A 26881-nucleotide genomic window follows, 5' to 3' on the forward strand; every position below is an offset into this window, starting at 1 on the left:
GACCTGCTCCGTCTCCCTCCGTCAGTCTAATGCTAATGTCTGCTCTCAGTGGTGTCCCTGCGCAAAGAGGATCCGCCGAGTTCATTTCTCCAAAAGCCAGATTCTCTTTCAACTTTGTGGCCTTTCATCAAGGCCTGACAGGCACTACTCAGGGAGAACAGGAGCGCGACACGTTGCATTTTCTTTGAATGTGAAATTCAATTCCACCCTAATATATCCTGGTATTAATGTCTCGTTCTCTGCACCATGACCGGGTTCATTTGGAAATTCCATTTTTGCCTCAAAATGAAAACATTTATGACTTCAATTAGCTAATGAGTAATTAAAACTGTATGCCTGTAGTCCGCATTAAGGTTGTAATGATGCGCTTAATGTGGAGGGGGGCAAGAAAGTGGTTGGAAAATTAGATTTCACCCACAGGGTTGCTTTAGATGTTGTTTCCCAGCTTAGGAGTCTGTACTTTAAAAGTTGTGGAAGTTTGCAACAGAATATTAAGAAAAATCTGCCTTTCCTGGCTGCGTGCATTTCTAGAATAACTACACAGAGGTAGACCTAAAAATGACATTTTAACATCACCATAGCGACATATTGTTGTGCAGCCGAAGACAAGCGGCTCCCTTCTGTCGACTTATGGGACCCATCGATCGAGGGGCGCTGCTCTGAGCCCGGACCGCCGCCTTTAATCTTTTGATCCCATTTCCTTCGCCCAGCGATGCTGGCATAGACCTCCCCGACCCCCCCCCCCGAGGTGGGGTGCGATGCATTTGGCCAAAGCCTGTACACGCGCTGCATCCGAGAACGGACCTTGGCGGTGCTAATTGAAGGAGCCCTGTGCTGCTGAATATTTAGGGGGGAGGCAGCGGCCTCATGCGCTGCACCACCAGGCCGCCCAGCATTTTCATTTTTGGGTCTTTCAGCCTCACGGCCATTAGAGCCCCCTCGGCGTGGTGATGAATTCAGCTTCCCTTTATCGATGGGCATGTTTATGAATATTTTAAGGCCCTTTTCAACTTGGCTTGGGAAGGGAAACAGTGGCCTTTGTGGGTGGCATTTATCCTGCTGCAGCACATTATGCTCTTCTCCTTAACCGCATGGATCTCTTTCTGTGGCGAAATGTCAGAGTCTAGAATTCTCTCGCATAATCATCCAGTCACCAAAACGCTTTCAGGTTTTCACTCACCACCATTTCAACCACGATTGAAGAAAAAAGGAAGCAATAGAGAGAAATAAAAGCTGCAGCCCCATCATTCCTCTCTCTCCGTGTCACTCCTCCCACTCTGTTCCTTCTGGCCAACGCAGCCATCGTGATTCTGGCAATTTAGGAGCCGGAGCTGATTTTCCTCGCAGCACACGCCGAGATTGGCTGCGCGTTAGCACAAATGACTGTAATGAAACTGTGACACTGGAGACATCCGGATGGGCTGCTGCAGTTCCCCCCTCACACCCTTCCAAGTGAAAGAAAGATAGGGATTCATTTTATTCAAAACCACAGATAATAAAACCCCGTCCGTCAAATCGGAGCGGGCTCGCCGGTGTTAATATCCTTATCTGTCGCGCCGATGCTCAGCGGAGCGATGAGAGAGAAAAGGACGAAGCTGATGTCGTGTTTTGATCGAGCCTGTCCAACCCTCCTCCCCCAGGGGATTAGCACTCGATAAGAAGTCCAAACGTACTGGAGATGGATAGCGACTTGGCTTCTTCAGGATTTGTGGGGGAAGTCACTCAGAAAGCGGAGAAAAGTAGAGTAAGAAAGCGGCAGCGAGTCCTTAGTCAAGGTGAGGTTGTCGTTCCCGATTCTGCGGATGATCCTATTCCTCACACCTTCACCATTTTATCTCAACTTTGGAATCCTTCACTTTAGTGGCTGAGGGAGTTCTAGCTCCTCTCGTTCCCTTCACATTACAACCGTATCCCTCAGAGCCGGAGACACGCCGCCGCTCGAGACCCAATCGCGCCACTTTTCTCCCAGATTGCTACGTTTTTAGGAGCGAATGAAAAATCGGAACTGGATGGCTGACAAACGAGGAGAGCGTCTCTCCACTGCGCCGTGTCCCAGGCAGGAACGTCGGAACCCAGCTCCAGCGTCTGCGTGTGTGCCGTAATAAATGATTCCTCCCAGGTTTAATTTGCTCTTCAGCTTAATTAGCAGACACACAGTAAATTCTAATAATTGCTTGCTGTGGATTTCTTTTGGGCCCCCAGTATGACGGGATGGCACCCGGCGGAGCGGCACTCAAGGAACACACACAGAGGGTGGACGAGAGGCGGTGCCGGTGATTAGCTTACGTTTGGTCCCGAGAGGGAGGCCGACCGGTTCACGTCATTCGGCCCCTGGCTCTGGCTCCCATTAAGCACCCATGGGAGACACTGAGGCTCGTTAAGATGACGCCGCTGCAGCTCTCGCTGTGGGAGGATGTACAATGTGCCTTCGCCACTGACACACTGTCAAACACTCAGAGTGTGAGGACCAGGGCGGGAGTGTTACACGGTCCTATTACAGCCCAGTCGCCACGGTTCCGCTTATATTCCCGCATGTCCTGTCCAGCCATTAAGCCTGGAGGGAACCATATGGAAGCCCTCTTGTGGGGCGATGTTTTCAGGGGGCGGATCTTTCAGGGGGAAACGGCAGGTAAGTAACAGTAGATGCCACATAGAGGTTAAGCAGATCGTCTGAAAGCTAGAAACCTGTAGATCAATAGTTACACCAATATGGTGAAAGTATACGACGGCCATTCCCACACTCACTAGAGTGGTTTTCTCTGGTTGATTTCCTGCAAAACACCACATTTACACACCGAGACGTTGAGGAAGGTGAATTCATGCAACGATTGGTATCAGTTCAGCGTCTGTTCTGGAAATGGCTCAGGATACCCACGCTGTCACAGTTCTGCTCCCCTACGCTCCCCGTCACTCTGCCTCCCCCACCTCACACCTGTCAGCCCCGCCCTCCTCATCAGCTCAATCACCCTCACCTGCCCCCTCTGCTGCACCCACTCGCCCAGTCACTCGCTCACCCGTTCCAGGGTCCTTCTCCGTATTTATGCCTGACTTTCCCACGTTTACCCGCCGGCTGGGTTCACGTTGACGACCGGGGCGGTTTGGTCTTCTCCGCCATGCGGTTTCCCCCCCGCGGAATCGCCATCTGCTTCTTCTGGGCTCGGTCTGACGGCCTGTCCCTCCCCCCGGGTGGATTTTTCCATGGGAGCCGTTTGCCTGTTGTGTCTTTTGCCTGGAGTGAAGCTTTTGTGCGACTGCCATGGGCCCGCGAGGTCATAACAGATCATTTTATACAGTGACATCACGTTTGGGCTCATAGAAAAAAAGCCTCAACTTTGCATTCAAACTCAATTTATGCAATTCTGACCTGCAGCTATTTTTAAATATATACAGCATGCAATAAAAGTTGCATGATTATGATTATTCGACATTCGCTGCGTGACACGGTTGGTACCAACGCCCTCTGGATGAACTGCAGTGGGAACATCTCACGATAACCACCTTTTCTGGATGGTATCTTGTAAAATCTTTTTTTTTTTTAAACCAAATAAGCATATCTGCCGCACCCTTCTATTCCCGTCTCGGGTACTGCATGTCTTTTTTCTTTTTTTTATGTCGACGCCTCATCAGAGATGCTGCGGCATCTCCATCATCCGTACACGGGCGGAGAGACGGCGCCCTGAAATAGAAGTACGACAACGAGCTCTTTGTAATTTGTCACAACACGGTCCTGTGGGCGCTCTGTGCGCTGTCGGTGTTGTGTGTGACAGTCACGGGAATGTTGACGGGCTCGAATGCAGTGTGACGGCTGCCGTCTGGTTGTGCGGCGCAGACATCAGCTTGTGAACGGGTGTGCCCTCTTCGGTTTTGATCATTTGCATTTCCTTGACAAGTAAATACATACGGGAGCGTTTCCACATATGGAGAAGCCTCTCATCTATAACTCCACTCTAATCCATGACTGGGAGAGGTTGGGCTTTGCTGCCGAGCATAAAAGCCGTTCACTTCTGATTACAGGTCAGCTTTGAACACTTTCACAAAGCCCAATTGTCCCTATATCCCGCTCATGTTTTCATTGGAAGCGTTTAAGAATGCATGCGCTCTCCGCCTGAAAGGGCAGGATGTGGCGTTAGATATTCAAACGAGGCAGCGCGTGTGGCATCAAAGTGCCGAGATGTGAAAAATGATGGGAACCCTCAAAGGGAAGCCACTCGTCCCGTGCTGTTCAGGCAGCGCACTTTGGATTTCCTGTCTGGCGTTAACTGGTTGGGATTTGGATGAAAGAAGGCTGTGTTGGGTTAAAAAAGATCATGAATCAGGTTGATTTGTAAAGCTCTAGTGTGCTTTATATAAAAGGCTCTTGTACAAGATATGACACAAGGATCTTTGATTAGTCCAAAAACGTAAGCACTCACTGTGGGATTGTCATTTACAAATACTAATTACGTCCTGTTTTAATGCAAAATACGGTCTCGTGGTGCAGCGTGTAAACGGCACCTCGAGCTTTGTTAAACTGTCTTTGGACAGCTGACAAAATAAGTTTTCGTGGAACCATTGTGGAGATTAATGACGGATATTGTATCGGTGTCATACTTTGGCTATTTCAGTTCCTCTAATGATAAAAGAGGGCCGTGAGTAATTTCTTTATGACATTATTGCTGCTGTCTGCCGCCCATTATTGGAACGGCAGCCATTGTCCTTCCTGTGGAATCTGGATCCTGGGATTACAAAGACTGTGGACTGTGAAGCTCTTTCCCCGTTATAAACCTTCCCTTTTGGCATTAATGTAGCTCAATATTATTTTGGTGGAACGGTTGTACATGTCATCTCTTCATTACCCCGGCCCGTCCCCACCGGGTCGAGCCCCCGGGGCCGCCGGGCCGAGGAGGTAATACGATTTTAAGTGTCTGGCATTAACAACGCCGCGCTGACATGACGCGGGGCTAATTTGTCCCGCTGTGTGGGTTTGATGGCAGCCGTCGCGAGGACGGGCGGGCGGCTCGGCGCTTTACTCCCGCTCCGCTCTCGTAAACTGGGGGAACAATTGGGGGTTACCATTTCAGCGCCTAGAAGCCCCCCGAGAGTCTGTCGATCACCTGACTGACAGCTTATCTTCCTCATGGCTCGGTCACGCCTCGCTGTTAAAGGCTGTGGACCGGGACGGATTAATGGCGGAAGCAGGGCAAGAAGATCCGTCGCCACGCACAGGCATGGAGTGCATTCTGGTTGGGTTCTTTCTCACAGCCGAGCGGGACTGCTGCACCAATAGTCCATCCATTGCAGTTCTGTCTATAAAAAGGTACAGGGTAGGGGGTGCCCAAGTCCATGTGGTAAGGGACGGCCCGCAAATTGTCAGTTTGCAAATTGCATTTCTAGAAGACACGGTTCCAAAGTCACAGCTGTATTTTCTGATGAATACGATAAAGCTGATGTATTTTATACCGCCGGTCGTGGAACAGGTGCTGCTGATACCAGATCAGCAGGTGCTCGAAGGCATCCCACACCTCGACGAACAGACCATAACAAATTAGGGTCTGTGCAGGACTCTTTGGGTTTCGTGTTGCATTGCATAGTATTTGGGTCACGTACTGCTCTGTTGCGCTCCACTGGCATTCTGTTTGTTTCTTGTGCTTCTTGTTTCTCTCTTCCGCCCTTTTCTTATTGTACGTCTGTCCCACGGCGTCACTTTTCACCCCCCCATCTCGCTCTGCTGTCCATATCCTTGTTGTTGTTGTTCTTCTTTTGGTTTTTACGCCTGACGCCCACCGAGGCGGCCTGTTCTCGGCTGTTGACGTATCCCACAAACTGAAGGACTGGTACACTTGTCAGAAGCACGTTGTTAGCCCAGCGAGCAAGGCGCCCGCTTCAAAAAAACGCCGCTTCTCCCGCGGAGCTTCTCCCGCGCGGCCGGAGCCCTCCCTCATCAGAGCCGTCGGTCAATCGGAGGTGTACCGCAATACGATACTAAAAAAAACGAAGACAAGTAGACTTTATGAAACGCAGGCAGCCACAGCAGAGGCAAAGAAGAGCTACTTTCACTTTTTTAAGTGCAGGCATTTCACTGATGCTGTGCGCCGCAATGATAGAATGAGCTTAAAGTTTTAGGTCAGCAACATCAAACAGCCAGCAGGCACAATAGCGGCGCTGGTAAGGGGGGGGGGGGGGGGGGGGTACACAGTTTTAACCGAAGATGACTGGGCGTGGAGCTGAAGTGTACACTATCAGGACGCAGAGCACAGTGATGCAAAGTGAAGCGCGGCTGCCGGCGGAGCTGCAGTCCTGCACACCGGCAAATAAGCTTCTCAGAGGAGTGAAGGGAACCCCTGACCTCACAACAGTCCACTGCTGGGTCTCAGGGAGAGGAGTGAAGGGAACCCCTGACCTCACAACAGTCCACTGCTGGGTCTCAGGGAGAGGAGTGAAGGGAACCCCTGACCTCACAACAGTCCACTGCTGGGTCTCAGGGAGAGGAGTGAAGGGAACCCCTGACCTCACAACAGTCCACTGCTGGGTCTCAGGGAGAGGAGTGAAGGGAACCCCTGACCTCACAACAGTCCACTGCTGGGTCTCAGGGAGAGGAGTGAAGGGAACCCCTGACCTCACAACAGTCCACTGCTGGGTCTCAGGGAGAGGAGTGAAGGGAACCCCTGACCTCACAACAGTCCACTGCTGGGTCTCAGGGAGAGGAGTGAAGGGAACCCCTGACCTCACAACAGTCCACTGCTGGGTCTCAGGGAGAGGAGTGAAGGGAACCCCTGACCTCACAACAGTCCACTGCTGGGTCTCAGGGAGAGGAGTGAAGGGAACCCCTGACCTCACAACAGTCCACTGCTGGGTCTCAGAGAGAGGAGTGAAGGGAACCCCTGACCTCACAACAGTCCACTGCTGGGTCTCAGGGAGAGGAGTGAAGGGAACCCCTGACCTCACAACAGTCCACTGCTGGGTCTCAGGGAGAGGAGTGAAGGGAACCCCTGACCTCACAACAGTCCACTGCTGGGTCTCAGGGAGAGGAGTGAAGGGAACCCCTGACCTCACAACAGTCCACTGCTGGGTCTCAGAGAGAGGAGTAAAGGGAACCCCTGACCTCACAACAGTCCACTGCTGGGTCTCAGGGAGAAGAGTGAAGGGAACCCCTGACCTCACAACAGTCCACTGCTGGGTCTCAGAGAGAGGAGTGAAGGGAACCCCTGACCTCACAACAGTCCACTGCTGGGTCTCAGGGAGAGGAGTGAAGGGAACCCCTGACCTCACAACAGTCCACTGCTGGGTCTCAGGGAGAGGAGTGAAGGGAACCCCTGACCTCACAACAGTCCACTGCTGGGTCTCAGAGAGAGGAGTGAAGGGAACCCCTGACCTCACAACAGTCCACTGCTGGGTCTCAGAGAGAGGAGTGAAGGGAACCCCTGACCTCACAACAGTCCACTGCTGCAATTTAGAGCTGCCATTGGTCTCTCTGTGCTTAACCTCGCTCTGCCTCAACACTGATAAACAAACCGGCACCGCACTGACTTCTCTCCCTGTGCGTCTGATCCTTTGCTAAGTCCTGCCCCTCTAAAGCAGGCTGGTTGATCATAACGTCGCCATGGCCAGCTCCGACCAGAGTCTGCTACTGTTTAAAAGATGAATTAAACGTTACGCGATAGTGACACTCGGGGCCTTGAAGTTTGGAAGGAGAAGTACATAAATCGTAAAAAACATGATCACATTGGTGCGGTAGCGAAAAATGAATTAGCGCAAACCTATGCGACGCTAGCCACTGACAGTACACTTGACCAGCTATGTACACACACAGATCCTTTATACAGGAGTTCTTCATGGTCTTCTGTCTTCATCACCAGGTGATGTGGCGGTTCACTTTCACTCTGTAGGCGTCAGCACCAATAATCATCTTCATAAACCGCTGAATCAGTTTAACATCCTAAATACTTTAGAGGGGGGTCATTTGAGCTGTCAAGTTACAGCAAAACATACATCAGCTACACGTGTTCCACACAGTCACCACTCCTGCTGAAGTTAAGAGCTAATTGTTCCTCTGAACATAACTCCTCCACCTCTTCTTTCCACTTTGCGAGCTATTCAAGAGGCTGGTTTTGTAGTTAGATCTTATATAAGGCTAAGGAACCTGACCCTAACGCAGATTACACTAAAAGCCAATGAATGGCTCAGGCTTGAACAAAGCATGATGCCAAAAACTGCTGCATTCTTATAACGTGCCAACTGAGCGCAGACACAATCTCTCTCTCTCTCTCTCCCACTTGAAATAATTGCATGAAAAGCGCTACAATCATTCGCCATTTGGATTCTTTTTCCATTTTGTTCCCGCCAATTTGAGACTTTAATTTCACTCCGCAAAAAATGAAACAAGTTTCAAATTGAGCTGCTTCGTATTTGCTAAAGCCCAAACCCCTTTTGTGCTTTCATTTTGGTGTCAAATTACATTTGACCGGTCAGGATTATACACCGATGCCACTATTTGACCTGCAGAAGTCAGCGAGGAAAATGGCTATTACCACATGTTTATTGTTAAAGATCATCGAGTGGGCCGCAGATTCATCAGAAAGTAGCTACACTACCATTGGCCAGTCTTTGTTCAAAGGCGGCACTTTTAGCGATGGTTTAATTGCCTGGTGAACATTGTAGGAGGTTACACTACTGAACAAAGTGATCACATCTCCACAGACTTTCCTCTCAGCTGCACAAAGCACATCTGGCTCTCTTCTCTCCCTTAGTCTATTTTTCAGAGAGTTTTACTTTATTTATTTCTTTCCCTCATCTGATTTCACTCGTATATTGTTATATTCCGTCTCTGACAAGACATACGTTTGCCCTTACACCCTCATTCTCTCACAAAGACACGCGCACGCCCCAATGCACACATCCCCTTCTCCCTGTCTGTCCGCCTTATCTGGCTCTCCACCAGCTCGGCACTTCTGGCCCGATGCATGTTGCGCCCGAGGGAGCCCAGCTGAACGGAGAGAGAAGAGGAGCGCCGCCTAAAGCCCAGACTCCTTAGCCTTAGTACACACACACACACACACACACACAAAATGTATGGAGTAATAAATGAGCACTAGGGTTCTTGCAACTTGACTAAATTGCAATTCTCAGGGGGGTGTTTCTCGATGAATCGCAGTTTTCTCAGTATCTGAAATTGCAATTTTTTTCTACTATGTGAGCTTTTGATTGCAGTGTAGCGGAGCCATTTCAACACACTGGCCTTGCAGAAATGTCAAGGTGAATAGCTAGCTTGTAAAAGCGTTTGTTTTTTTATTTTGTGACAGAAGTGCTGCTTGGCAAATTCAGTGATTTCACTGGTTGCCAAGCAAAGGGTCATGAAAAGGTTTAAGGTGCACCTCACTGCTAATTTTTGTAAGAAGGATGCAGTATTATACTGCATACAGGTTTAGCAAGGCGTTGGGAGATGCTACGACTGCTCTCAGCAAGGAACTTGGCTTTGTTTGGAGAGGCCTCCAAAAAGGGGCATAAATGGGCAATTTGCACTTTATTAGATGTGGTTGATTAAGTCTTGAATACTATTGAAACAGAATGAATATTTACTGGCATTTAAATGCAAATTTCCCCATCCAAGAAATACAAATGCAATACTGTTTGGGTTTCAGAAGTTGAACTAGGAAATCATTTATGCAGAATTGCGATGACATTCACTCACCGCCAGGTACTGGAAGAACACCCGGACATGTAATGCCCTGCGAGCGATGTGTTTTTCTATCAGCTTGAATGGTCTTAATGGAGGCCTTGTTACTGCTTATCAAACTCGGTGCTTAACAAGGCATTACCGCTGCTACAATCACGGTACAAAATCTGCCCGTTATCAGAGGCCTGCAGGGCAAACACTAAACACAAGTGTGTGCTCCAACCGTGAGCACGCACAAACATACACGCGCACCTGCCCCCCGCCCCCCCACCTACCTCTCGCCCCCTGTGAAACGCACGCACGCAGCGGTGGGCGGGCCGCGGCGGGGCAGGAGACGCGCTGATGGATAATGACGGGGTCCGACAGCGGGGAGAGTGAGCCGAGTCACTGTGGGCGCACGCGGCTGATGAATAAAAGAAGGCCAGGGCCGCCTGAATATCCTGCGCCTTTGATAGCAGACCACTGCAGCCAGTCTCCATCAGTAAAGCCGTCTCTCTTATCGACAACCTGGGGACAAAAAGTCTCCCTCACTTGCTCCCCCAAAACCAGGTTCATTACTATTTTGTCACTGGGACCTCGATTTGACCAAAAACCAGGTGGCAACTTTGGTTATGACAAGAGACAGTGAAGGTGCGTTAATCTAGTCTTCTGTCTGATAGCCTCTGGTTTCAAAATGAATGATTGTATACAAGTCATGGCGGTAGAAAAAACCCCCACTGCTGTGTACATACCCACAGGTCATCTTGGGAACAGCGGTTACCGCCACTCAGGCTCCTCTACGAATACGTCTCTGCATCTCATCAGCACAGTCGTGCAGGTGAACTGTGCACGATGTGGCACAGAGCTACGGGGCAGTGCATTAGAGGCTGCTAGCCGGCTCCGTTAAAGGAAGTCGCCAGTCATGTGACATTACTATAACTATACTTTACTATACGTGCACTAAAACCCCATTGCCCGGAATGAAGCGATCCGTGTGAAAGCTCCCGTGTTCTCTCCCATTTGTCGGTGGCGAGCTCCCGCCTCTGGCCGGCATTGGTTGGTCGGTTTGGCTGAACCGGTCTGTTCTTCCCGCAGCCTCAGACACAAACATCTCCGGCACACACAAAGTAAAAAGGCCAGGTGTCTAGTTTGTCTGATGAATCCTCCTCCTCACTAGCTAGACAACTTCGATCTGTGACTTACATTATTTTTTATTTCTATTTTTACCCCCTCCTTCCTCATTCCAATTGGACGCGTTAAATGTTCTCCACGTCGGTGTCACATTGACACGTAAATGCTACTCCAATTATTCTGCACCTTCCCTGCCTGCTGTCAGATTGCCAGCGCTGGGATCGGAGCACGGCTCTCGCCGCTCCTCTCTGGCATTTCCCCTGACAGGGAGAAGAAAGGAGCCCCAGATAGCAGAGCGAGGGAGGGCCCGGAGCTCAATGAGCACTTTAAATGCTGCAGCCAGGTAATCACACAGAGTCGGTGAGACCGGGAGAGCGCTGTGGGATCCAGGACTTTTTAGCCTTACACGTGATTTTCCCGAGCGAGGCTTTAGTTTACGGATACCTGACCAGGTGTTTCTCGTGGGGGGGAGGAAATGAAATTAGGTTTTTTTTATTGCTTTTTAAAACAAAGCATGTGGCAGCTAAAGATGGTTCCATTGACAGGCAAACATCCTCTGTGTGTGTGTGTGTGTGTGTGTGTGGGGACATATTTACAGTGAGTGTCTTTGCACTTATTCAAGGTGCAATTTGATTGGGTTGACAAAACTGTGTTTCTAAAATGACACCTCAGCTCGGGGGACCTTGGGGCAACCGCCACCTGACATAAGTACAAGTTATTTCAGGCATAAGGGAGCGTGAGACAGCCCTTTGTAGAAAACAAACGTGCATGCGCACACGCACGCCTCTCTCATTAGCACACAGCTGTGGAGCGGTTGACTAAGTGCTGCTGTGTGTTTGCTGCCTGTCAGAGCCCGACAGCACTGTGGGATGAGAAGCTTTTGTAAAGTCAAAGAAAGAAAAGTGTGGCTGAGACAGAAAACTTTTGGGGGTTTTTTTTGTAGCTGAAGACACCCGTTGTAATCAGAAGATTTGTTTTTTTTTGTAAGCGAGCTGCTTTGTTATTGTTTGGCTGGTTACCCGGAGCGGAGCGATGCGCCCATTAGGCAAGCGGGAATGGTAGTTTAGGAACTGGAAACCAGAGGTGATGGTCTGGAGAGGGTAGGACCAGCGAGGAGGGGACAGAGATGAGATAAGACACTTAGGGGAGGGTGGGGGGAAAAAAAGAACCGACCTCTGGAATGATAATGCAGGGGAGTCCTGGGGGGAAACAGGGGAGTGATGAGGAGCTCCTGTGAAGGGCGGCTGGGAGCCCAGAGGTGAGCTGGCAGGCGTGTTGAGGACGCATGGCGTCAGGGGCCATTCGCTGACGGACCAATGACGCCGCGTCCTACCGACTCACGGGGCTCTTCTCCTTCTTGCTGTTTTGCACTTCTTGGGCTTCTCCTGCTTAGGATCTCCGGGCTGTGTCTCGAAGGATTTAAAAAGCACCTTGAAAAGCGAGGACGCTTGGCCCGAAAGAGCTTCAAGCGAGGACACGGCGTCTAATGGGCATCCGTGAAGGATGAGAGTGGCGTGACACGCACCTGGAAGGATCTCATTAGTGTTGCGGGAGCAGTTACTTAAGATGATCGAATGAAGCGCTCTAAACGCATTGCTAGCCTTGATATCCCTTACGTCTTTATCTGGATTGGAGGCTGCATCCAAGCGGCAAAAGACACAAATATCAAAGGACTATATAAATGACAACCTTCTCTAGCAATCAGCACTAATCTGCTGTATTTCATGTTGTCACATAGTACTCAATTGCCAATTAAGTAGTCGGCAAATGTCATTCGAAGAGAAAGAAGACTTTTCAGAGACAGATGGTCTGTAATATTAATAATAAACAGTCAATCCTATTTGTAATACATCACTCTTGTTGTGCCTTACTACAAATGTATATTTTTTAAGAAAAGTTATGGATTATATTAAATATGGTTGTGACAAAGGCGTGAGGAAAGGAAGCAAGGACAGGAGGAAGTACAAACTGGGAAATAGGCGGATATGCGTTTTTGCTTATGATAGCTCATCAATCTCAGCGATCATCGGTTTCTCGGAGCTGCTCTGAGGGTTGCATGTCATTTTCAGAAGCCCTGTTTGTTTGTGTGTCATCTGAGAGGATTGTTCATACAGGATTAAGGAGCCTTGTGGTTTCACTCTAAACAAGAGCAGCCACAAAAAACAAAAATAGTCATTGGTAAACTACAGAGGAGACTTCTCTTTGTCACAGAGATGACGGTTGTGCTGTTTGTTAAACTGTCTGCTCACTGCCAAAAAAAGTATCACAATGTCATCAAAACTGTGCAAACAGGCCCTTTGCGTCGTCAGACAGCTCATTTTAAATAAACTCACTAATTCAGACAAAAAATTTGATGGGTACGATTGTGCGACTGTTGGAATTCTGTACTTCTCTTCATTAAAACGCACAATGACAGTAATCCAGCTTTAATAAACAGTTAACAAAGAGCCAATATTGGACAGAGATTCTTCGTCGCTTTAATTGGTGTGAATCGGCTTCCTGCTTGACTTAGCACCATAATCTCTGTTTCATTACATACCGCAAACTCTCTTCTCCCCACCAGTCACAGGTAGGTTGGAGGAATTCATTAATTACAGGGGCAGGGGGGGCGGTGGAGAGGCGTTGGTATTCAGGCGAGGTCCCTGTGCTTTGCTCACACGTGTGGACTCATCAGTCGGTGCTGTGAACGCCGGGCGCCCCGACGGGGGGAAAACGAGGGGCTCTAACTGAAATGAGAGGCTAACGGGGTAAACAGTGACAGGCCCATTTCCAGCTCCCCCCACCCCCCATCTCACGGCTAACGGAGGTGACCGGGGGAGCGCGGGGAGCTTAAGGAAGTCATAGCGGCGCCTCGAGAGGGGGGGTGAACAGACCGGTCAGAAATGAAGGGTTGGTTTTAAAAGGAGGGAGGTTCATCAAACTGCTACATTAAATCCTTCCTAAAGCCTTTAGATTATTGCCATTATTTGCACTTGTTTGAGAAGAAGCCCAGACGTCAAACTTAAATCAGAGACATTTGGTGGATGACGACAATATTGTCCCTTTAGCATATTCCAGTACGAGGGGGGGGGCAGCAACAGTCCTCTAAATGCAGCCCCTCATTTCAGCACCAGCAGGTGTGCACAGACCCGCGGCGGGAGGAAGGGAGGGTGGGGGGGTGTTGTTGAGCCTGACTGGTCCGTTGCTTAAACCTTCAATAATTGACTTGGAGCGTGGAGCTGAAATCGATGGAGAGCAGTCTTGCGTGGTTACTGCCACTGTCTTGGACTTACAGTAGTGATTGCACTGTGAGTCAATTGTAATTACACAGGCCAATGGCGCAAATTTGCCTCGAGACTTTTTCAATCCCCTGTGACCCTAAACTGCCGCATGAATATTATGTACAACGATCAATGAGTCGGCATGCAACTCCCAAGATGAAATCATCAGTAGTAAATAATTGTCGGAGAGGATATACAGTTGACAAAAAAGTTTTTTAAAAAGGTGCAAGCTTGCTTACATAAACAAAAGCCATAGGTTAAGTTATAGGGGTGAACTACATCTCCCATGGTGCATTTCAACACATAACATACAATCACTGAGCTTGCTGACGTTAAATCAATTTAAGTATAAAGTCAAAACTGTGACCTCAAAGCCTTTTTATATTGTTATAGCTCTGATCAACCGGCTAGGCTGTTCCTCTCTAAATGTGACCCTGCCCCCCCCCCCCTCTCTGATGTCACTGCCTTGCCAGCGGGCTCCACTTCGCTCTGTGAACGCCTTTATAAACTTCGGCCTCGTGTCTTGACTAAACCCGCCGCTCACCGCCCCTGATCCCGTCGGCCTTACTCCTCGTCATCGGCAAAGAGGGCGGGGGTGCATTTTTCTCACACACAAACACACCAAGAGCAGCTGAATGAGACGTGAGCCAATTAAAAGGGCTCATGCGCCTCGTCGGCGATAATTCCCTTAACTCCCCCCGGCTCGCAGCTGACAGGTAGCATTTGTTTACACGCCGCTCATGCGAGCCACCGAGGCCCCGTCCTCGACGTCGTATCAAAACAAGCCGCCTGCCCCCCGCCCTCTCTCCGTCTCCGGCTCACTGTTTCCATGGAAATTTGCGCTGGCAAGTCTGTGCATCTCTTAACCTCGAACGGACCCGGGTAGCGTCGGCTGTGAGAACATATTCTGGTCAAAATGAATTGTCATGACGGTAATCAGTGGCGCATTTGATACCCCCCCCGTTTCAGCCAGACTTGGTTCATTATTTCACCCCCCGCTGGGTCCAGCGCCCGCTGTTCCCAGCGTGAGGAAAAGAATTTGAAGATTGCACAAAAAGAAAAATAAAGGAAGCCCAAGATTGAAGCAAATTAAAACATGAGGCGGATTATTACAGCAACCTATTTTATTGCACCACGGAAATGGTTCCTCTACATCATTAAATTCAGTTTCCCATTTTTATTCTTTTGGGGTTCTCTCTGGAGCCTTTTTATTACTACATGTCCATTTTCAAAGATGGAGAAAAAAACATTGGTCTTTTCTGCAAAGCATCTTTAAGAATACTTTTAAATTCTATCCTTGCATATATATATATATATTTTTACACACACATACACACAGTATACACACATACATTTCCAATGTAACATCCTTAACCATTTCACAACCTCTTGCGTAGGAGCTGTAAATAGTACAAAAGTGTCTGCCAGTCTTTGTATGCCTGACCTCTGACACAGTCAATTACGAGCCAAAGACAGGATTTATTTATGGCGCATAGATTTGATGTGGCCGGCCAGCTGAAGCGGTGCTTTGTAATTATTATTATTTGAATTCAAACTCATGATCCCTGCAACTTACCAGTCTTCCCGGCCCTTGACCTCAAGTGGGGGTCGGAAGTGGACGGAGGGAGCCTCACACAGCATTGTGGACTGTCATGCAATTCATGGATTTCCATAATAGCTCTATTATGGTGTGCACCCTCGGGTGGGAGCAGTAAAAAGAAATCGTGCGAGGGTGGTCAGGAGAATGTCACGATGGGGTTTAAGAGTGGGGGCCATGATAGAGGCAGGCTGATGCACACCTCTGGTCATTTGGTTTATCATTAAAACTACCATTCTTTTTTTTAGTTCCCTGCTTCACAGCATAAAACATAAGGTCCTCACAGAGTTGTGGTCAAGGTCTTGTGTCCTCTTTTGCCGTGTCATTGTGCGATAAGTCACGGTACCACATCCTCACGGGTGGCTTCATTAACTACAACACAGCTTTTAAGGAGCACAATCCTCTTTGACCTCTATTGATGAGCACGAGCCACTTACAGGCCACAAGTCAAAAAGAATCAAACCTAATCTGCCCTCCCAAGCATTAAGTCAGTCATTTTCGGCCCTGTGCCTGAAACAGTCAAAGTAATTAGAGATCAACAGCGCACAGAGCCGGAAAGAGAAATGTCAGATGCATTTGCGAAGTATCGCCACGCACAACACGGCGACAATGAATCACCTCTGTCATGTGGCCTGAGGAGACCCTCGTAGGAGGAATAAGTAAGAGGAATAAGTACCTAAAAATTGTGGGGTACACCTGTAGCAGAGGGTATGACATGCCAACCATGAACCCCAATGTTGGACCGTTTATGTCACTACCCATCTTATTCACTGAGAGGCTCTGTACAGTACTTAATCATGTAAGCCCTTGTCCGTAGCTACCTTCGTCCACTGGGCATTGGCTGTAGTGACGCGAGCAATGTCCAATATGGACTCACTTCCTCTGAGGTGACGACCCCGTGGAACCGCCTCCTGGGACTCTTGCTTGGACAGCAGTCGTATTCAGCGTTTCACACGTAGGATGTAAAACCTGAATTAATCAAATTAGAGCTAAAGCCCAGAGGCATTAATCTCTTCTAATACTAAATCCCGCTGATTGATTCTGGCAAGGCGCCACGGTTCCTATTGCAGAAACAGTGGGAAGCAAGGCGCCTTTTGGCAGCCTGGTTGGCTGTTCCAGTCAGAGGACATGAGAGGAGGTTGGACTAAAGATGTGCCGCTGATTCATTCTCGGGGCCAAACTTTGAGCCTGTGGACAATTATGAAAATCCTTACAGCTTCAAGCACAAGCCTCACACACACACACACACACAGTTTCAGATTGTCCATGTGTGGTGTTTAGAGAGCCCTCTGCAAGCACGCCTTCAATCTCAATTCCTCCCTCCTCCTCCTCCTCCTCCCCCAGCGCCTCCCCTCTTTGACCCAGTCCTGGAGGACTCCAACACCGACTGGACCGCTGTTTTATCTCCACAACAACTTAGAACATCAATGGAGGCAGAGCTTAAAAACTAATACCTCTGTCCTCTCCTCTGATAGGTGGGGGTGGTGGTGCGGTGCTGAATCACTGATGGGGGGCTTTATGGTGGTGCAGCACTCGTCCTGGGCTGGGAGGGGGCACGCGCCTCGTCCAGCTTCCGTCTCCCCCCCGCCTGGCCCCCTACCGCTGGAACCGGGGCATTTCATGAGGCCACAATCCTTCACTTAATAAGCTCATTATCTCACATTGTGTCGGCCCTTTGCTCCTCCGCCTCGGCGGCGGGGAGGAAGGCGTTTGATGTGTTCCTCTGTCAGAGAGGCTCTTTGACAGGGAACAATGATAATGGCTCTGCTAATGAGGTGGCCCTTGCTTACATGGACCTTAGCGGGGACGCTGGGTCGTCACCATGAATATTCACGGGCTCTGTCTCGGAGGGAGAGGTGGCAACCGGGGGTTGCTTCAGAGGGCAAACCGAGGGCGCTTCTGAAGAAGAAAAATCTGCCTCAGTTGTGAGTGGAATGGCCGAGAGACACCAGAGAATCACAGCGAAGCGGATCAGACGGCCTGCGATGTGCAGCGTGAGCTTTATTTGTATACGAGTTTACCAGAAGCCTCTAGAACCAAATTACACCTCGCAAGAAAAATTGTTACGCACCGTTAGTTTATTTACAAAAACGAGTTTTCCGAGAGTCACGGGCTTCTTCTGCAGTGGCTACATCTCTAAGTGGAACCAGCACGATGAATATTCTGCATCTCACAGGAGGAAGCTTCCGTCAAGCAGTAAAAATCAATGGCGTTATGGTTGTACTGAGTGGAATTGACCGAGTGTGAAATTGCAATCAAACGGCCACTACTACCCTCGCCCAACTAGATACTACGGAGATAAATTATGTTTACAAATTCCCCCTGAAACTCCCTTCACATTGTTGGAATACGCGTTTGAGTTGTGCTCTTATCGAGCGGAAAATATACCTCTCCTGAAATGTCATTTAGGATCCTGACTTGAGAATGAGCCATGCGTTTTGAGAGCCAGGATTCACCCACAGTTTGTAAGGCGAGATTTATGGGGTCCAACCGATACGTGTAACATAGTCTTAAGCAAGTTGCTGAACGGGACAGCTGGGTGTCCCATTCAATGCCCCTTTGTCCTTGTGCCTTTTTTTCTTTCCGCGTTTCTCAATGCCTCTGCAGAATGAACGCACAAAATAGGATGTCAGATATCCAAAGAAGTACACGCTTTTGTTCAGTTGCACAATAACGGGTTTCAAATGCCGCCTGGAGGTGCGACTGGGAGGTGTGAAATACCACCAGGACGTGTAACAACCGCCAGAATAAACACCTCTGAGAAGGAACCAATTAAACCATTGGAGATTTCAATTACCGCCTCAATGAGCCTCTCCAGATCAATAGCGTCTAGCTTGATGATGCGGTCATGTCATGGCAAGAGAGGGGGGGGTGTTTCCCTGGCAATAGCACCCCTCTGTGTTTGGATGAATATTCATTTAGTTTTCCTTAAACGCTGTAAACTGATTTCAAAAGACGCATTTTCCTACACGAGCAATCATTAGGAGGTCGCAAGATCAAATAAGCACAGCGGCGTGGGGACCAGATGACAAAAATGCCAAGCTCCGCCTCCTCGGCCCGAGAGGATGCTGCTCTAAAACAACACTGTGGGCAACACGTTCCGTCCCCCCGCAACCAAGGCGTGCTTAAGTGTGTGACGGGGGTTAGCAGATCTCATCACTTAGGTAAGGTTATGGCCGACATCTACAGGGCCCCCCCTGTGCAGGTTGCCATCACTTCCACCCTCAAATTGGAAGTGACAGGCCACTCAAGCAGAGGTGTCTTCTCCATCTCCCCTCCCCCCACTCCATCAGCAGCCATGCAGCCCCACTCAGAGCTGTCAGCCTGATTATGTATCAGGAGGATTGAGTGGAGGGTGTGTGTGTGTATGTGCGGGGGGGGGGGGGGCTCAGGAAAGGAGATGTCCAGCTGGAGACGCACCGCTAAACACGTTGTCTGTCCGGCTGACGCACATCTGCCAGTGCGCGTGGCACCTGTCCCCCATGCGCAATCCGGATGTCTCCATCACCCTGCTCACTGCTTGCTACCCGCAGCGCAACTCATTTGGCAACTTTTCATGCCTGTGGCAGCTCATTACAGGGAGAGCGCTACCTGTCTTTGACTCGCAGAGCAGCGGTGGGTTTCCCGGGGATCAAAAGTAGATCTTCGCTAAGTGATAGGAGGCGTTCAATTATTGGGTGCTTTGATGCATGGAACTCACATATACAAGGACAGAAAGAAATAAAAAATGATATGTAGAAAATAAAAAGATTTCTCTTTTCTCTCCCTCTTCCCAGGCATGAAGCTCAGAAGCAGTCCACGGCAGTCCAGAGAGGTACGAGTTTACTCCGTTCCTCCAAAAATACAGATCCAGTTATCTGTTGCTAAAGAAAAAAAGGGGGATTGTCGGCCTTGTTCTTCTCAGCGTGTCTTAAAGTGTCTTTATAGAGAGGCTGACCTCACACTGTGCAGACTGCACCGTGCAAACAATCGCAGTCGCGTTGGGCCTCAGTTCAGCCCTCTGTGATCACACCTGGTCCACAGCAGAAAAAAAAACCTGCATCTTTTTGGTTGGTTTCCATCTATTCTAAAAGAATAACAAACCAGCATTTAAAACTCACTCTGCTTTATAGGAGGCTTATTTTTTCCAATTGGGGTTTAAAAACATCCCTGCCTGTGAATCTCAATCCCTCTTTGGACATGTATTTAGAAGCCAGCCCTGTGTTTTTGGACCAGGATTTGGCACTTGGAGAGAGTTGTTCTTGTGTGCTAGAGCAAAAGTCTATTAAGCAGGGGTGAAATGTCTCCTCAATTGCCACTAATTAGCATTTAAAAGTCACGGATAGCTTTGAGGTTGAGATGGACGAGATGAGAGGAGAATGAGCGTTATCATGTTGTACTCAGAGACAACCCATGAACAGGATTTTTATTATGGCGCTTGCAGTATTGTAATCTGCTTTTGGCTGACCGCGCCCCCCCCCCCCCGTGCTTGCTCTCATCTCTGGTGTGAGACTGGCGGCACCAATAAGAGTCACCAATTCGTGACGTCGGGCGCGCCGGGTTGCTGCTTCGTGCTCGTCCTTGCACATTAAAAACAGACTGGGAGGAGCCTCTCCCTCCTTTTTTAATTTCCTCTACCCCACCTTCCCTTCCAGATGTCCCTGCAGAATATGCCCATTTAAGTAAGGAGGGGTGGGGAAGGGGGGAGTAGATGGGCTGAGATTCATGATAGTCTCATCTCCTTGTCTGTTGTAAAATTAAAATGATACATCCCGTGCCTTGGCTTTATGACGCCATTATAGCATTTAATTGAAATAAAATGTCAAAATGCATAATGGCCGTGGGCATCATCTGACAGTAATCAGGCAGTAGATGATTCTAATTGACATTCCCTGCAAGGTGTTTAGAAGACATTCATTCGGTATTACAGACCAGTTTATTGATAGGTCATGGAAGACAGTCCAGAGAAGTGTGCGTGTGACATTTGCCTGGAACAAAGGTCGTCTTATGTCTGGGGTGTGGTGAAACAGCACCACCAAGTGGCGTGTTGGAATGCTGACAGCATGATGGGTGTGATGTAGCCCGACTCACCACCACGTTTGTAATCTTATGCTTCTTGTTCCCTGTCACACAGACTCTTTCTACGCAGGAGAGAGAGAGGGGCAGGTTGGACGGTTATCAGGGCCAAACCGAGGGCGTCTTGTCCAGTCTGATCCCTCCGATGCAGTTCCCGCACTTTGAGGCGAGCAAACGGATGGCGACCCCTGGGTCCCGGGAACAGAGCAGGCGAACGTCCTCCCCCGTCTCCAGGGAGCAGGACATGACCGTTGTCCAGGTCTCCAAAAGACAACGCAAACTGCTCAAAACAAGTCCTCGGATCCACCACGCGACCAACGGAAATTCCTCTTTGTCTTCATCCACCAACTCCTCCTCGACTTCCTTCAGTCTGGCCTCTGGCTTCTTCACCCCCGACAAGTGGAAAAAGCTTGCTGAAGTCCAGATAGCACGGCGGCAACTGATGAAGGAGATGTGCGCCAAGTACAAAAGCAGCATCTCCAGGACCATCACGGCTCATCACGTAAGAAACCTCTTCGTGGAGGACAAGTACAAGCTGCTGTACTGCCAGGTGCCCAAGGCGGGTTGCTCCAACTGGAAGAGGACCCTGATAGTGCTGGCAGGCCTGGCCCCCAACGCTCAGAGCATTAAACACGACACGGCCCACGGGGGGCGCTACCTCAGGGAGCTAAACACCTTCGACCGGAAGGGGATCATGCACCGCCTGGAGACCTACACCAAATTCATGTTTGTCCGCGAGCCCTTGGAGAGAATGGTGTCGGCCTACAGGGACAAGTTGGAGAATCCCAACGACTACTACCACAACCTGTTCGGGAAGCCCATCATCTCCAAGTACAGAGCCAACCCGTCCCCGGAGGCCCTCAATACAGGCAACGGCGTCACGTTCAAGGAGTTTGTCCAGTACCTGCTGGACGTCCACCGGCCCGTGGGAATGGACATCCACTGGGACCAGACCAACCAGCTGTGCAATCCCTGTCTCATAGACTACAATTTCATCGGAAAGTTTGAGAACATGGCGGAGGAGTCCAACTTCCTACTGCGGTTGGCCGGAGCGCCGCCCAACGTCACGCTGCCTAGTTTTAAGGACAGGAACCCGGCAGACAAGAGGACCTCCACGGACATCACACAAAAGTACTTTTCGCAGGTGAGCGCGCTGGAGAGACAGCGGATGTATGATTTCTACTACACGGACTACCTGATGTTCAACTACACCAAGCCTTTCAAGGATTTATACTAAACAACTCCGATCAACTTGAACCCCCAAGTCACATTCCACGCCACCACCATGACAGTCATTTTGACAGAAAGAGGCTATAGTCCCATGCTCACACGGATAGTTGGCTCTAAGCACGGAGGAAAACATCCTTCTAGAGTCCACGAAAGCTGCTTTTATATGCATACGTTTCTACCAGAATATCTTATCATTTTCAAACTGTGTGATGAACATGTATTAACCGTTTTAAATTGTCCTTAAATTAATGCTATTTAGTCACTACAAGCACATGTTGAGTAAAATTATAAATGTTATGCTTCTAAAAAATAGAAAAAAATGTTTTGTTGTTCAACAGGCTTTAGATTAGGCCTTACTGTGAGTCAACTAGCATTTGCAATTTTTGTTTAATGGATCTATTCAACACAAGGTGCAATTTAATATATGTTATATATATATATTATATTTGTATTCCTAAAGTCGCAATTGATTTAGGAGCAACCATGACTTGCCCTCTGGAATGTTGGTAAGCAAAAAATCGTGAATATAGCTGCTTTGGTTCAGACAAAGACTCAGACTAACATGTGAGTAACGATCACCGCGGTGGGCTGCAATGACTTCATTTCAAAAGGTATCAATTAAAACATATGTGTGACTTGTTTGAAATATTTGCATCAGCCATTTGACTCACAGCCAGTACTGGCATACCTCTACGTATTAACGCACACTAATACAGACATTCAATGTAAATGGTTTTATTGAACACAAACCGTAACACCATGTAAACACTATAAATAGCACACAACTTTCAAATGTGTCAAGCGCTGCCCTTCAGAAGCCTTGTGCATCTATTGTAGCAGACTTTTGTACTTTTGTCGGATAGCTTCGTGATTTGGTCTGAGACACAGGCCGTAGATATACACATAAAGGCTAGATGTCTTACGCCAGAGTACAGAAAGTCTGCATGTGGCGGCCATCTTGGTACGGTCAGCTCGCTCAACCATAAGATTGTGTTGTTAGTGGTACATGTATTTAAAATAATAATAACTTGCAAAATTTTCAACCGATTTTTAAACGGTTTGGTTATAAACGTCAGAGATGTAGTTATGACACTGTATACTTATTGATAATATTCTGTTTAATATTATTTTCGTATGAAAACCCTATTCCTAAGTATGCAGTGTCATAAATACATCTCTGTACAGGGTGGGGATTTCAACTTGCCGCATTGTATATTTGTAAAGAGAAATATTGTTCCTATTTTAGAACATAACATAATTATTCATTGTATGTATGCAGTGTCATAACTACAACTCTGATCTCTTGTTTTATAACAAACCAAACCGTTGAAATTTGAGCAAGTTATGGTTATTTATAAAGTACCACTATGTTACACACACAATGTTATGGTTGAGCGAGCGGATGTTCAACTGCGTTGGCCGGCAACCCCGACGAGACACCTAGCCTTATATATGTATATACATACACACACACACACACACACACACACACACACCTATGGTAGAACCCCCCCATCACTGAGGAGATACTTCACCCACTTGGCTGTTGAATGCACCACATCCAGGTACAGCACCTTTTAATGCCCATTGGTGTCACAGCCGCACACACGAGTCAGCTTTCTAGGCTCAAAAGCTGCAGAAATTAGGCCAAGGACAAAAATTGATGTTCGGATTTTGTTTTTTGTGTACAAATGTATGAGTTGGACCTTTTTATTTTGTTTAAGAAAAGAGAGCGTCCAAAAGGTATCCACCTATCCCACTCGGCCTGTATACGGAACTGCACATTCTGTACGCATCACATCTATTCTACACCACCATATAGGCCATTTCCCCTGACTCTACTGTGTACAATTGTATAATGGCCATTCAGATGACTATATTTTTCTATGTATTTCTAAAATATATATATATATATATCCAGTGCTTATGGTGAAGGTATGTTCTTTTCCTTTATGATGTCATTTGTTGTTCCTTTAGAAATAACAGTGTGGAGTTGTCACGTAACAAAAGATTTCTCTCCAAAATATAATAAATATCCACCAACTGAAATGTACAAGACTAACTTTCAAGAAACTAAACAACTACAAACATTTGTGCTGCCAGGAGATATCTCGGTCTGCTGAATCCATTCCACTCTGTGCTTCGGAGGAGGTTTTTGTGATTTTTCGGAAAATGGATATTCATTTTTGGAAACGATTTTGTTAACGACATTACACCCAAACTGTTTGGTCCTAACATGAGAATAGACCACGATGTACAGATGAGCTGCATTCCACCGTGTTACCCATCCCGGCTGAAGACATTCTTACCCTTAGCAACCCCACTGTGTGTGTGTGTGAGAGAGAGAAAGAGATTTTTCTCTTGCTACTTTCTGAAACATCTAAAGACACTTGTAATAGAAACATAGAAAAAGGTACAGTTGTCTCCGTGTAACATTAACAGAACGCTTTATTTCCAACACACCAGCCGGGCCGGCACACAAGTCACATGGAAATGTTCACGAGTGGAAACTATCCAAAAGGAGAAAAAGAAAGAAGACTCCCATGAGGCTCAGTTACAACCTTTTCAAGATGAAATACAAATAATTATATATGTTGGTATAAAACCGACATTTATCTGATGATTATATACTGTAAATCCCAACATTCTATTGAGTGAAGTGTAACCTCACGTAGGTTTTCTCCATGTTGAAGTTGAGTTGAAATCTTCGTGGTTGGCTCCTGTACAGTGAGTGTGATGTAGTGTGACCACATTTGATGACTAGAACACCAAAATGATGAATGTAAAGTACATTGACGCAGAAATAGCTAGAATAAACAGAATACAGAGTAAAAGTAACGGTTGTTGGCCATGACCAAAGTGGCTAGCAGAATTCATTTTATCATGAGTGCAGGTTGCAGAGAGGAAGCGATCTATGGCTACTGGTCTCCTCTACAGCAGCAGTCACTACTCAGCTACACGCTTTGCAGCTCCCTGGGAACGTTATTGTGACAAAAAAGCTTTAACAGTGATAAGTGAGGGGTATTTGTATCATCTAGCCCCACACATGCACGCTATAATCAGCTTTTAAAGAGCGTTAACACTTTTGGTGGTAGTGCCCTTTGCGCGGTGATGGTGATCGTATGAACTGTTGTCAGTATACTGTGTTGGCTTTTGCAATTCCAAAATCTAATCTCGCGGTCAGATTGTCCGTAAAGACGACACCTGGCCAAAGGCTACCGCAATATGATGAGTATTACTGCCCCCTCACACCCTACCCCCTCCTGACCCCAGCTAATAATACAGTTTTCTTGGTACGTGGGTGTTCGGACAGATTTTTCAAAAGCGTAAGTACAGTAACAAGTGAATGTATAACTGTTTATTGTTGGTGCAAAAGTGTATAAAATATGATCTTAAGCCCTTTGCCTTATTTTACACTGCCAATCAAATGGTGTATTTCAGGAAGACATTCTTCAGGAAGTTATTGTTTCTGACTGATGAGCGTCTACTAATAAATTGTCTTTAGCATTTTAAATGTTTGCTCTCATTTTTGACCGTCTTTCCTTGCCGTTGGACTGGCTCTGGTCCGGCGTGGTCTCTGATCGTTGAACAGAGCGTTAACCAGCTCCAGTAGAACAGCAGGTCGTACGAGGCTTTGCTTGGACGTTGTTATGTTTTTGCCTTCATTTGTTATTCATTTGATAAATTTAAAAAAAACAAGACCAAGTGTCTACAGGCCTGGCGAGGCTCTAAGTTATGAGCCAAGTCGGCATGCCAAAAAAACAAAAAAAACAACGGCGTTGTACAAAAGCGAGGCATCGGGGCCTCAGCGCTTTCATCACGTAGATAGAGAAGACCGCGGTATTGGACAAAATGAAATTTGAACCTGATGATGGGGCTGAAGTAAAAGTCAGGGCATCATAAAAGATCTGACATTCCTCCGAAGGCTGACATTGGTCAATGCACCAAACACTGTCCACAGTGTCCACCTGCTTTCTTCGGCTCAAACCTCCTCTGTGATCACTCATTTCAAAACGTCAATACTTTTGTTTATTTTGTCCACTGACCGTGCGACAATAAAATCAGCAGCTGCTGCAGCAGCAGCTCGGTGATGCCTGCTGGTCGGAAACACACAGATTCATTCACAGCCAATTACCAATGAACACACAGGTTTATTCACATTTAAAAAGTAAAATATCATGCTTAGGAAAGCGAGCCTCACTGGATGAAATAAACCATGAAGGCAGCAAAGTGCGAGACGCTCCAGACGCGGAGATGCTGGATCCGGAGTATGAATGCACATTAGCTGGTGACGTCTGGAGACATCTTCAGGGGACAACGAGCGGCAATCCTTCAGGTATATTGGAGTTGGGGACCACCTGAGCAACTTTTAATCGAATAGCCATGGCGGTAGCACGGGCAGATTGGCCTTGTGGGCGTATCTGCTGTGCGAGTGGGTGAGTAAAGGTGTGCAAAAGCATGTAGAGGCCCAACTTTTACTCCGTATACCTTTTTTTTTCCACATTCTTTGCATTTTGATTGGACCAGTAACAGACTTGAAAAACAGTCCGAACTCATTGAAAGCAACTGACCTGAACCACAGTTCACTAATAAACTGCACAATGACTTTGACCATTATTTCCACCTCACATTTTTAATGTGCGCGCCCGCGTGCGTTTGTAATTGCTGTTTTTTTTCTTTTTCACAACAGAGAACGCTGCATGTGAACGTGCGTACACTCGTGCAGCAGATGAATATTGCAGTGCAAATTGATCACTCTGTAGAGTTGCAGATTTGATGGAACGCTCAGGGCTCCACAACAGCTCTTGTATAAATCATGAGAATTTGTGTGTGTGTGGGGGGGGGGGGGGGGGGGGGTAAAACTGAAGGAAACAAAAGCCATCCATTTACCTCATTAGTGTGCGTGGAGAATCTTGACATGCTTTGAAGGGAACGTGCTGGTGTAGCTCAATCAGCTTAAGGGCGTTCAAAGCAGGC

At 47.9% G+C, this 26881-nt stretch overlaps 1 protein-coding gene across 2 annotated transcripts in view; it reads left to right on the forward strand.

Moving 5' to 3' along the window:
* LOC119198262 (carbohydrate sulfotransferase 8-like) overlaps nucleotides 1-25418 on the forward strand; it is a 121865-nt gene extending 96447 nt beyond the window's left edge. For both annotated transcript variants that reach the window (XM_037455222.2, XM_062562074.1), the window contains 2 exons: nucleotides 19396-19433; nucleotides 20733-25418. In XM_037455222.2, coding sequence (XP_037311119.2) covers nucleotides 19396-19433; nucleotides 20733-21911 — 1217 coding nt within the window. In that variant the 3' untranslated portion in view covers nucleotides 21912-25418. The remainder of the gene's footprint in view (nucleotides 1-19395; nucleotides 19434-20732) is intronic.
* Nucleotides 25419-26881: the final 1463 nt, after the last annotated feature.

The sequence above is a fragment of the Pungitius pungitius genome, chromosome 4 (genome assembly GCF_949316345.1).
Source record: "Pungitius pungitius chromosome 4, fPunPun2.1, whole genome shotgun sequence".
Lineage (NCBI taxonomy): Eukaryota > Metazoa > Chordata > Actinopteri > Perciformes > Gasterosteidae > Pungitius > Pungitius pungitius.